Source organism: Aythya marila, assembly GCF_965140915.1.
Source record: "Aythya marila genome assembly, chromosome: 10".
In the NCBI taxonomy this organism is placed as follows: Eukaryota; Metazoa; Chordata; class Aves; order Anseriformes; family Anatidae; genus Aythya; species Aythya marila.
Window position 1 is genome coordinate 12,352,796 of NC_139051.1, and position 12,375 is coordinate 12,365,170.

The 12,375-nt window shown below is 52.7% G+C and overlaps 1 protein-coding gene across 5 annotated transcripts in view; it reads right to left on the reverse strand.

Moving 5' to 3' along the window:
- Positions 1–12,375, reverse strand: part of FLNB (filamin B) — an 85,220-nt gene that overhangs the window by 60,238 nt on the left and 12,607 nt on the right. For all 5 annotated transcript variants that reach the window (XM_082768418.1, XM_082768417.1, XM_082768416.1 and 2 more), the window contains exons 3-4: positions 11,019–11,116; positions 8,951–9,342 (exon numbers count right to left, since the gene is read on the reverse strand). In XM_082768418.1, the coding sequence (XP_082624544.1) occupies positions 8,951–9,299 (349 nt within the window). In that variant the 5' untranslated portion in view covers positions 9,300–9,342; positions 11,019–11,116. The remainder of the gene's footprint in view (positions 1–8,950; positions 9,343–11,018; positions 11,117–12,375) is intronic.

The following is a 12,375-nucleotide window of genomic DNA, read 5'->3' on the forward strand; positions in this document are numbered from 1 at the left end:
TTAGGATTTCATGGCTAGAGAAGATCCTACAGTGCCAGTCTAAAAGCCTCCATGCCTTTGTCCTCATATCCAATAGCTGCAGCATCCAGCACCCCCAAGGTCGGGCTGTGGCACTGGAAGTTACATTTTTTCCCCAGCAGTCACCAGCTTGTTTTTTCCTTATTGCTGTATTTTTACCCCAAGCCTAAAAGAATGACTGAAAGAAATAATCCTCAGAGACATCCAAAGCTGTTTCCATTTGACTTTTAATTAGACCATTGATTTTGTTCAAGCACTTACATAAGCTATCAGACATTTGCATGCAGCCACGCTGTTAATCAACAGCCAGAAGAGCGCTGAAACAATGCGATTAGCATCCCAGCCTTCCCACAGTCAGTGAGTTGGGCCTGCTCAGAAACCAACACTTCCCCCACAGAGGAATTTGATAACAAACTGTGTCTGGGTGAGTGACAACCACTCCCAGAGAACCACTGCAACTAATAGCTGCTGCAGCAAACAGCTCTGCAAGAGCCAGGTGTTGGAGCAGGCTCATCCAAGTCAGCTCGCAAATAATTTTAGCATTCAACAGCATTCCTGCTCCTAGTCCATGCATCAAAGCTCGCTTTCCTGTGTTTGTGGAACAAGTCAGATTGATGCAAAGATCACTCAGTTCGGTGTTTTAGAGCAGGCTCAGGGATGCCAGGGCTACAGATTATTTGTGAGAGCAATGAGTAGAGAGTTACAGAGCCTTGCAAATGAAACCCTGCAGAAATCCACAATCCAAGTGAGGTAACACTTGGTATCTTGCACAGTCAAGATGACAGTTTGACACCAATATTGTTTAGTAAGCGGCTGTTCCCCATTCCACAGCAGGGATCCAAAGCCAGATCAACCCAAGTTTTGTGTCCCGCACCACAGCAGACAAGGTTTGTTTGTCACACTGCCCTTCCCAGGCAGGGAGATGCCCTCAGCCAGACGCAGGCCCAAGGCAGCAGCACCAGCTCGTCCTGAACCCAGGGACCTCCTTCACGCAGCAGGAGCGAGCACACGTGCCTTGCAATAAAAGGATGATTGCACAGAGGTGAAGGTCCGCTCCAAGACGTGCAAGGCAGGGTTTTAGCCTTGAGACCTACACCAGCTCCAAGAACTGGTTTGCCAGTGGTTGGAAGTTCATCAAAACCGTGCTGCATCTACTTAGCACTGCAGGATTGTTGTGAGAAAAGGGCATGTAAAGCAGTTAATTACAGCAATTAAAGGAAGGATAGCTAGCACATGTTAGTATCTAGCCAAAGAGAGCACTATTTCCTCTTCTGTGTTTGAATAACCTTCAGATTCACATATCGTGGATGTTTGCTCAGAGCACAGGTCTGCTCCCCCAGCCCTGCGCCTTGTGCCCAGGAGGAGACATTTCAAAGCTTGTTTACACGACAGAGTTCACGAGCTGCCACCTACGGCTCATTTCAGCCCACCAACCACGCCGGTGCCCTTGAATACCGCCTCAGAAACGCATACACATGGGTTTTGTCTCCTCGCAAGGGTGGCCGTAGACTAATCAAGCCCAGCAGGCAGCCACGAGCGGCCCGGTTGGCCCGACACGGCCGCAGGCGAGGCCGCAGCCCCCCGGGGGGCACAGGCCCTCAGCAGCTGCCCTCCAGACCTCAGCAGAGAAGGCTGGTGGGAACGGCACAGGCAGGAGGCAGCAGGAAGGGTGGGCTCACAGCTTTGGTTACTGCCCCGCAGCGGCACAAGTGCTGCCACCACACCCAGGCTGAAAAAAGACGGCCTCCCGGATCCCACGGCCAGAGCGGGGAGCCGCTCCTGTGCGCCTCAGCAGTGTTGGGATAAGGTCTGAGGGAAACCCTCGCCCAGCTTGGCCCTGATGGTCACAGGGACACATTCTGCAGGGCATTTTCAGTGTATTCCTGCGTTGATTCCACTCAAGGGGCCACAAGCAGAGGCAGAGGTGGCAGGCCACCAGCCCTTCTCGCCTCCTTCACCCTCAGGGGCGCTGAGGGCTGGGGCTGCTGTTCCACCCTCATAACCGCCGTCTCCAGCGACCTGCACCACCCAGGAAGGGTTCTGGTTACACAAACTCTCAGTAAAAACAGCATGAAGTGTCACAGCCGCTCCAAAGCTCCCACCACCCAGCATCAGTTGCTCCGGGGCTGCTCTCCTCCTCCCCGCCGAGCAGAGGCCCCTCACAGGGGGCAGGCTGGGTTCCAGCACAGAAGCCGGTCTGTCTGTCCGTCCGTCCATCCGTGCCCACCTCGCCCTCAGAGGGTGGATGTGCTGCTGCTGCCACGGAGCCCAGCACTGCTCACGCTGGAGCAATTCGGTGCTCTGACAAACACGTCATGCTTTGCCGAGTGCCCCGGAGCACAGCAGAAGGAGCAAGGAGCGGCAGCCCATGATGTCAGCACAGCCTGCAGACATTTTCCTGCTATTGCTGGGTAAACCCTGGCAGGGGAGCTCATGCAACCTGCTGCTGTCAGAAGGAACAACTCATCCCTTCGCATTTACGGTCCCCGCCTGGATGTTCAAAGTTACGCTGACAAACCGCGGGCTGGTCACCACAGCTTGCTGTATTTCAGAGCTCTTTTCTGTAGGTCAGTGGAATATCAGCTGAATTTACGCTTTAAAGTTAGAGCTCACCTTCAGCACTGATTAGTTCTTCCCCATTAGACGAGCTGTCTGCCTCTGTAAGCTGCAGGGACCAGAAGAGGACCATCACCCAACAGACGGGGAGGAAACACCCCATTAATGATGAGGCTGCGCAGCTATGAGCGATCGCTCTCCTCAAAGTGCTTGTTAGAGAACCGTGGCTGCTTTGTTCAAGGGCAGCACCAGCAGGAGGCCCAAACCACCCCAATCCATCACAGCAGCAAGGCCCAGATTGTGCTGCTCCAGCCTCTGCCCACCCGCGGGCAGCCCCAGGGCAGGAGAGTGTCTGCTTTACTCACCACAAGGCAACCCACGCTTCCCAGGAACTTGGGCAAGGCTGCAGCTGGCTGTTTGAAGTGGCCGAGCTTCTTTTCCCTAACAAAAAACCCCTCCAATTCTATTCCTGCAAGGGTCTTGAGTACTACAGTCGGAACATGCTAGCAAAGTAGAAGGCATTGCACACATCTCACTACAGATGTTAAGCTTCCAACTGCTTACAGAACAGCGTTTGCTCTAGAAACTGCAATCCACTGAGCCCACTGCAGCAGGTCCACTCTTTACTGTGATGCACCAGATGCTACGTAGACACCTCCAAAACCTCAAGGTTAGCTGCAGAAGGGGACAGTGGGCTGAAGGAAGCTCACACAGACAATGCTAGAGCCCAGAGAACCACCTGGTTATGATGCAACCAACTCAGTGCAAGGCTCTCAACTGCAAGATCCTAGATTTACCTCTGACCTGTGATATGGAAGAAAAAGTGTCCTTCCTATTAGATTACAGAGTACTGGTCTTTATTCAGGAGGAAGGTTAAGAGCTGTTTTTTGTTTGTTTTTGCCTGGTGGGGGGATAAAAATCTGCACCAAGCAAAAGCAAGGCTCAGGAAAAAAAAAAAAAACCTCTCTCAAACTTCACTAAATGAATCCAAAGCAGCAGGCAGAGCTTGCTCAGCCCATTCAGCAGATAACCTCAGAACACCAGTTGACTCAACTCAAACCCAAGATTAAGTTCTTCTGAGGAACCAGAGCAGCTCACCCCACCCCACCCCACCCCGGCACCCGTTACAGGAAGGGCGGGTAAGCACCCACCGCTACCGCACTGACTGTGGCAATCGAGAAAAATCTAACAGCAGCTAACGCAGGCTTCACATCCTCAATACTTTCATGGCAACTGCTACTCATTTCCCCAAACATAATATAAAAGGGCATGGATCTGTTCCCTGCTGTTCGCAGTTCAGCCTGCAACAGACCAAGCCTTGTGAGCAGTGCCACACTCACGCAGTGAAAGCTGTAGGAAAGTTCTCAGATTTCCTTTTCGGGATGGGCAGTGCCTTTCCTTCGCCTTTTTTACAGGGGTTTTGTTTTAGATTCTTCCCCTGACAGTTAACACTCAGCTACACAGCATTTCCTTCCTCCAGCACAGACGTGCCTGGAACATCTTTTTCTGTTTTGTTGCCAAGTCCAGGCAGATTGCAGCAACACATCCTCACCTTCTTCTACCTGAGGTGTGGTGTCCACAGCACTACCTTGGTGCACCTTGCCCAGAAGTGACAATCCCTCCTCGTGGGGAGCTGCTCTGGAACAGGAACCACAGCGCTATCAGGGTGCACACACAGGAAAAAAAAAGGAAGAAAATCTCACAGCAGCCTAAAGGTTTCTCTACAGAAAGCCTGGCTACCTCATCCAGAGCCCGAGTCAGATGTGATGCTTTGCAAACGATAACTGCTGGGACAGGCTCTTCATGCACGTTGGTACCAAGCTCTAACAGAGCCAAACCCTGCATCCATGAGCTTTGCATCCCCCTTTCATCACTGCAGCAGTCACAGTGCCCTGCCTGTGAGCTGTGCACCACTTCAGGCAGTTCAGGACAACACGTCCACACGTGGGTACACCTGATGCTGGTGGCAGAGAATTGGGCAAGCATTGCAGCACAGCACAGGCCTGTTCACACCAGCCTGCAACACCTGCAACAACCATTTTGCTCTGGTGCTCTTGCTTCTCATCTATTACTGGTCTAAGCTTGGCACGCCCTGGTTCAGGTCCCACGCAGGCTGCACAAAGCCCTTTCCTGAGGGGCAGCGAGAAAACAGAATTCCTCTAAAGCTTGAGGGATCCAGAGATCATTGTTTTACTTCCCATTGCTCGCAGCAGACAGCAAACAATACTGGGAATGCAAAAGCCCGGCCACACACGAGGCTAACCACATTCTTAGATTACAGTTGGAGGCTAGGAAAATAGTTATCCTGCCTGACTTAGGTTTAAACATCCCCACGTAAGTCAAACAGGACACAGCATTACAACATGGAACAGTCAAGACTTCAGTCCTCCTTGAATGGCTTGTATACTTTCCAGCGCCTTAAACAAAAAAGCTGTTTAGCACATCAGCCTAACCCGTCCCAAGTAATTTTACGAAAGAATTTGATCACTTTACAAGTTTCCTCTCAGATGTAAAAGAATGCAAGAACAGTCTACCTAAGCTACTTTAAACTGTAACTTGGAGCAAATGGCTCTGGCAAGGCCACTTACTCTTTAGTCCAGCAGTCAAATTACCAAAACACCAGGTCCTGAGGAGACCCAACCACCCCTTAAAACACAAAGCACCTCCAGTCTCCAGTAGGGAGGCCCATTGTCAGTCTATCAAAAATAATTTTAGAGGGGAAGGATTAAGTGTCATGTTTCCAAGAAGCAGAAAGCTGCTTCCAAGAAACACTGGATATTTTCCAGAAAACAGCCTCCAGGGCAGTCACAGGTAAGCGGCAGACAAAATGCAAGTGTGTTTTGACTACCTCCTTATGATGTGTTAATAGCACCTGGAGTGAGACAGAGAGAGACCCTAAGTGTATACAGGCCGAAAATACATCTGCCTTTTTTTTTTTTTCCTTTCCAGTTTTCAAGCACCTAGCTCTAGGTACCAGAGGATAGTACATTCACCTAGTTTAAGAAATCTAAGATTCGCTCTGTCACCCCATAGTGCATCAACAGCCCAGAGACAGAAGAGCTGTGTCCCAAGCGGTTTCCTAGAATGACATTTCAAATGGGTACTCAAAGGACCCACGGGTCCTTTGCCTCCTTTTTACTCATGTTACTCCCCACCTTTTTACTCGTGTTAATGCTCAGCATCCTGCAGCTGGGAGGCAAGTCAGCTCAGCTCACTTATCTGATGAAAGTGCAACCCAGCAAAGCTAAACCACACGTTTTTCAGTTTGATCAATCTGAGTGCTGCACTCTAAGATTACCATTTCACCAAACAAACAAGCCGGCTGCTTGGCACCCGTCTCGCTGCTGCCCGTGACACAGCACTGCAGAGCAAGCATCGGGTGCAATCTGCAGTACAGGCTCCAATCGATGGCCACAAACTGCCCGCCAGGCTTCATTTAGACCATGAAGTCCTGATTCCAAGCTAAATCCGAGGACTGGCTGCCTGCTACCTGGTTCCTGGGGGCAAGCTCAGTGCCAAACATAACCTCAACCCCCTCCTGGGATTTGCTGTGGCTTTTACCAAGGCACAATGTGGCTCCCATACAAAGTAATCTCTGGAGCCGATCAACTCCTTAGGCCCTTGTGCTCTGCATTCCTGGCGTCCTACTCTGCCTGTCACGCCGCACGCCACTCAGCACCCAGGAATCCGCAATTATCCTCAGTCTAGCAGGCAAAAAGAGCCAGACTTAACACTTGTTAACACTTCAGTAGCCCAGCAGCCACCTCGCACTGAACAGAAGACTCCTTCCTGCTCGAGTCCCCTGCCCTAACAGCATTTTCAGAGCTTTCAGCCCCACCTTTGTTGGATGGGGCACAGTATGGACATGCTTTCCATTTGCTCTTACAGTAGATCAGTCACAAACTCACGCTGAAGTGAGGGCACCTCATGGCTTGAAGAAAAGTGCCCATGGACTCAGACCAATGGCTAGGTAAGGGGCAACAGCAGGAGAGGCTAACTCCTGGTGATACAAAAAAAGGCTGTGGTCAAACAGATTTAATTGATTTCCCTGCAAGTAAGCCACTTTATTTTTCATGGACAACATCTGAATGCCAAAATCCTTCAGTACCAGGCTTTTAGAAGCATAGGTTGTGGGACAGCAGCAGTAGCTAAGCCTTAGTGCATGGCTTCTAAGGCATTCCTGGAAGTTAAATAATAACTGGAACAGGCACTGCATCCATTTCGCAGAGGTTTGATGGCATTATTAATGCTAGAAATCCAGCAGCCACAGCTGTCTGTTTTCCCAACCGATTTGGCTCAGAGCTGGCCCCAGGTCCCAAAGGCCAGCCTAGTCCTTGTAGTTCTCTACCTAAGAGCCCTTACTCGAACACAGCTCTAGGCCTCCAAATGACCTCATGTTTGTTCAGCAGCACAAAAGAGACAAAGTCCTAAATTCTCTAGAACCTAAAGCCAAAGGGAGAAAAGCACTAAGGGCAGGCAGTGTTTTACAGCCTTGGCCGTGCCTGCAGAAGGAGCAGTGTGGGCCTCGACACGTTTTGCTGAGCAGAATGCCACAAGGTTTATTTTGAACGTCTTTTTTGGAAGGCAAGTTCAGGATGTTTTTTCAGGAGTGGTTCAGTTTATCCAGGGCTGTACGTATAGTAGGACGCCTGTGCTACTGCTTGGCTTCTGCTCCAGCTGCACAGCACGAACGGGGCCGTAAACCCCTCCATGCAGAGGCACCAGCAGCCACAGTCACCTCATTCTCCAGAACTTCAACAAGCTGTTATTGTAAGAGGCAATACAACACAAGTAATCTCCAGAGCAGTTAAACATGTCTTCAGTAGCTACAGCCACTCTGCAGCTAAATTTTATCTTGTAAGAGTGCTGTGCTGCTGCAGCAGTGTTTCTAGAAAGGAAATCGCTCAAAGCCAGGCCTGACCAGCCTAACCTTGATCTCCCAAACCCGTATCCGTCGGGAAGCCTCACAGCACAATAGGAAGGCAGCTGGAGCAGCTAAGTTTTCCTAGGTCAAACAATACAATAAGAGGGAAGCGCTCGCCTGGCCGTTAACGAGCTACTCCAGTGGCTGAGCAGAAAGGTGAGTTCAACCATCAGCAGTGTTGATAGCTGGCAAGAGAAAGCTCAGCGGAGAAGCCAGGCAGCTGCAAGTCAAACCCTGCTGTGTGAAGGGAATGCAGCTCTAAGTAAATAATTAGCACCAGCTCTGCTCCCAGCTGTGAGTACATTAGCTGTTCTCCCCTTCAAGGGGGGGAGGGCAGATATTTGGGACCCAAGAGTCCTCTTTTTGTCTGCATTAGCAGTGAGGCACCGCAGGGCACCCACCCACTCCATCGAGTACGTTTCTAGGGAGGGCTTCTGCAGTGACTCTTACCGAGTCTCTCCCACACCAGAAAAGTTCTTATTTTATTGCTGTTACAGCTAATGCCTCTGAAGGGAAACAGCTTTCACCTTGGCGGAGAGTTTTAGACAGCCGAACAGAGCTGAACTCACCCAAATTCAGCTGTGTAATTCATTGAGGCCAGAGTCATCAGGAGGCAGTAATTAGAGTTATCTGGCAAAGAGCTAGAAGAGGCATTCACATTCTTTCCCAGAGATCTCTCAGGCATTCAAATTATGGCTTTACTATGGCTGCGGCCACACCTGAGCGATCCCCCAAAACGGTCACCACAGGCATTCCTGAGGGATCAGCTGCGATTTGCCCTGCATACCAGCAGCTTCCCGAGCGGGCTGCCAGCTACCCAGCAGTCGCACCCTCTGCTGCGGGATGGACAGCGAAGCCTAGCGCCGGCCAGGGCGAGCATCAGCTCCAAAACCCATCTCCAGGCATTAGCAGAGCTCCTTGGGCTTTTTCTACCGCAAGCTACCGCAGCACAAGGATTAAGGAGAAAGCGCAGCCCTGCTCAAAAGCAGGATGTAAGCTGCTATTGCACTCACATAAGCATGCACGCTAGCCTGAGCACTGGCATCATCTACTGGGCTGTAGCATGTAAGAAGACGAGTGTGAGGGGACTCTATCACCTGTGGGGGGGGGGTGTAGGCTGGGGCCAGCAGCATCCCGGCTGGATTTGCTGCCTGGGCTGATGGGGGACATCTGGGGAAGACGCTGCACAGAGAGAGAACGTGCTGCAGCTTTGCTTGGGAAGGCAACTACCTGGAAGCACAGCGAATGCTACAGGGGAGGATAACAGCATAGTGCTGACAGGGGGACACAGCTCGGGAGCAGCACCCCGCTCTGCCCTACAAGAGGACCCCACGGCCACACATCACCCACAGGTGGCATCCGAGGGGGGGGGGGAAGCAAAGGTTTTCTACACATTAAGCCTTAAAAAAAAAAATAAAAAACGATGCAAGAAAGCAACGGGGAAGCACTCACCGATGGAGACCAGCTTGATGCTCTCTCGCTCCAGGAACTCGAGGGCGACGGAGACGTTCTCCAGCTGCATCTGGCGGAAGGTGGGCCGCTGGTGGTACTTGCGGTACATGCGCTTCTGGCTGAGCACCTCGAGCAGGGCGATGAGGCGCAGCCCATCGCTCAGGTCGTGCTGCAGGTTGCCGATGCGCTTGTTGACGCAGCGCAGGTGCTCGTTGCACCAGCGGGTGAAGGTGTTCTGCTGGATCCGCTTCCAGGGCGCGTCCTCCGCCAGGTCCTTCTCGGTGGCCGGCATCTCGCCCTCAGCCTCGGCCGCTCTGCGCCCGCCCTGGCCCCGCGCCTGCGTGCTCATGGCCGGCCCCGCTCCGCCTCCGCCCCGCCCGGCCGCGCCCCGCCTGAGGGGAGGGAAGAAGAAGGAGGAGGGAGGGAGGGAATGGAGAGAAGCAGCGCGGCCCCGCGGTTGTCCCGCTCCTCCTGCAGCCGCCTCAGCCCGGCTCTGCCCGGGCCCCCGCGTCGCCGCCCGGCCTTTATCGGCGGCAGCCGGGCCCGCCCTCGGCCGCATCAGCCGCCCGCGCCCCGCCGGGCCGGCCCCCGGGCTGTGTGGGGCCGTGTGGGGCTGTGTGGGGCAGCGCTGTGGGGTCGGGGGTTGCGGCCCCCGTAGCGCTAACGGGTGGGCAGGGGGCTGCCCCCATGGCACCGACGCAGAGCCGGGGGTGCGGCCCCTATAGCAGTGCTGTGTGTTCAGGGTGCAGCCCCCCTGGCACTAATAACACGTCTTTGGGGTGCAGCCCCCTGGCACTAATACACATATTTGGGGTGCAGCCTCCTGGCACTAATGAATGTATCTAGGAGGACAGCCCTCCTGGCACTAATACACATACCTGGGGATACGGCCCCCCTGGCAGTAGTATGCATATCTGGGGGTGCAGCCCCTATAGCACTGATGAAGATATCTGTGGGTACAACCCCTATAACTCTAATATACATGTCTGTGGGTACAGCCCCTATAGCACTAATGCACATATTTGAGGGCACAGCCCCCCTGGCACTAATACCTGGGGGTACAGCTCCTATAGCACTAACACACATACCTGGGGGTACAGCCCCTATTGCCCTAATACACATATCTGTGGGTACAGCCCCTATAGCACTAATACCCATATCTGGAGGTGCTGCCCCTATAGCATTAATGCACATATTTGAGGGTACAGCCCCCCTGGCACTAATACCTGGGGGTACAGCCCCTATAGCCCTAATACACATATCTGGGGGTACAGCCCCTATTGCCCTAATACACGTACGTGGGGGTGCAGCCCCTATAGCACTACTGTGCATACCTGTGTGTGTATCCCCCCTGGCACAGCTGCACGCCCAGTTCGTAGACCCCGTGGCACCCAGGTACAAACAGAGCTGAGGCCAGCAGTGTAGCCAGCAGTGCAACCCCGTATGCACAGCGGCAGCAGCACGGCACCCCAAAGATAGCACAGCCGGATGGGGGTACAGGCAGCCAGGGGTGGGTGAGCCAGCCCAGCGCGGAGCTGTGCGGCAGAGGCCGGCAGAGCCTGGTCTCTTTGGGCAGGGAGGGGTTGGTTTGTCTGTAAAAGCCTGCAGCCACCGGGCGCCGCCGTGCAAAGTACAGCGCAGAGCAGCGGAGGCTGTGGGCTTGCACAAGATGCAGCACGCTGCTGGGGAATCGCACCCGCCGTGCTGACACACGCTATCTTATCAACCGCTTAAACAAAACACAAACTTCAAAAAGCGAGCAAGTAAGGCTTGAATTCTCGGGGGTTTCTCTCTTTTCTTTTTTTTTTTTTTTCACTTTTGTGACCGATTTCCTGGTGAGCCACTCCCTGCCGACATACAAGGCTGAGACTTGCCGCTGACTCATTTGATGACAGCAAAAAGTCAACAGAACTATCCCATCTGCAGTTGCTACATGCTGACTTGGTAGGGGTTGCTGAGAGTCTCATGACACTTAACTGGTCAACAAAAGCCGCAGGGAGGTGCCTTTGCCCATCCCTGCCCCGAGGGATGCCTGAGCCCACCCGTGGGCCACATCCCGAGCACTTACCTACGGCCTTGGCTCTGCTCCTGGAGCTGCCCGACTGACACCAAGTGTCCGCGTGTCTCTATTTACATCCAGGCCGTCACGCCGAAAGATGTGAGAGCCTGTCGGAGGAAGCACACCCATTAAAACACAATCAATAAAGTCTAATCTAATTAAATGACCACAGCCGCTCTCCACTAAAATTAGAATACCAATGTCGGATGATTTTATCCCAGTTTTATTCTAATGCCTTTACTGAACCGGGGCACTGCAGTTTCTCTCCTGCTCCTTCCTCCAGACTCGTAAGTTTTATTTAATAAACATGTTCACAGGAAAATAGGGAAGAAGCAAAGATGAAGGTGAGGTAAAGTGGGAGCCGTGCCCAAATTTCCGTCCCTCCCCAGCCAGCAGGCAGCATCGCCTCCTGTTTTACAGTTATCTCCGAAATCAGAGATCAGATTTAATGTACCAAAATGATGAGGTGTGTCTCATGGCACAGCAGCCATTGCCCTTTCCTCAAATTATTGACTGAGCAACAAAGAATTTGAATAAAAAACACTTGTGGAGTGTCAGGCTCCAACTGAAGGACTTTATTTACAGAGCAGAAACGGCAGCAGGTCCCGGGGGAGACCTTGGAGGCTCCCTTCCGTGGGCACGAGCTGGTCCAGCCCAGGAGAAAGCTGGCTGGGAACAAGGAGCTGAGCCTTTTTCCAAGGGCTCCTCTCCCATCACCCTACATGTATACTTCATCTCTTAATAGATGCTAATTGCTTATTGACTTTGGCCTGGGTTGGGGCTACTTAGCAACCATGCCACATCCGGATTAGTGATTGCTTATAACATTTTAATTTCAGTTCCTTCCCAGTCCCGCACCTAGTAATGCACACTCTTTAACAACACTTTGTGCCCAGGCCGTGCTGCAATTTGGAGCTTTGGCCTTTTTTATTTTCCTGTAACAGAAGAAGCAAATAAAAATTAAACAGGAAAAAAAGTAGAAACAGTACCCGGACCTTAACTGTTAACTTAAGCGTAAAGTTTTTAAACGAACTCGTCTTTTCCACAGAGCCACCGGAGAAAGTTCTCATCCCACAGACTGTTGTGCAATGGCACACTCAGCACACACAAGGGCAGCGGTTTCTCTGAGTGGTTTCGCCCTGCTCCGTCCATCCACGCGTCCCACCAGCAGCTTCCAGGCATGCACTCGGATGTGAAGCTGTAACCCCAGGCTCACCCCATCGGCATCGGGGAGAGGCAGAGCCCACAGCTGGGACCAACTGTGCTGCTGCCCCCAGCCACTGACCCCAGGACCCCCGGGGCAGAGGCTGCGTCCTACAGCTCGCGTGCGAACGGCTCCAGTGCTCCGGCTTTTGCATGAGCAGAA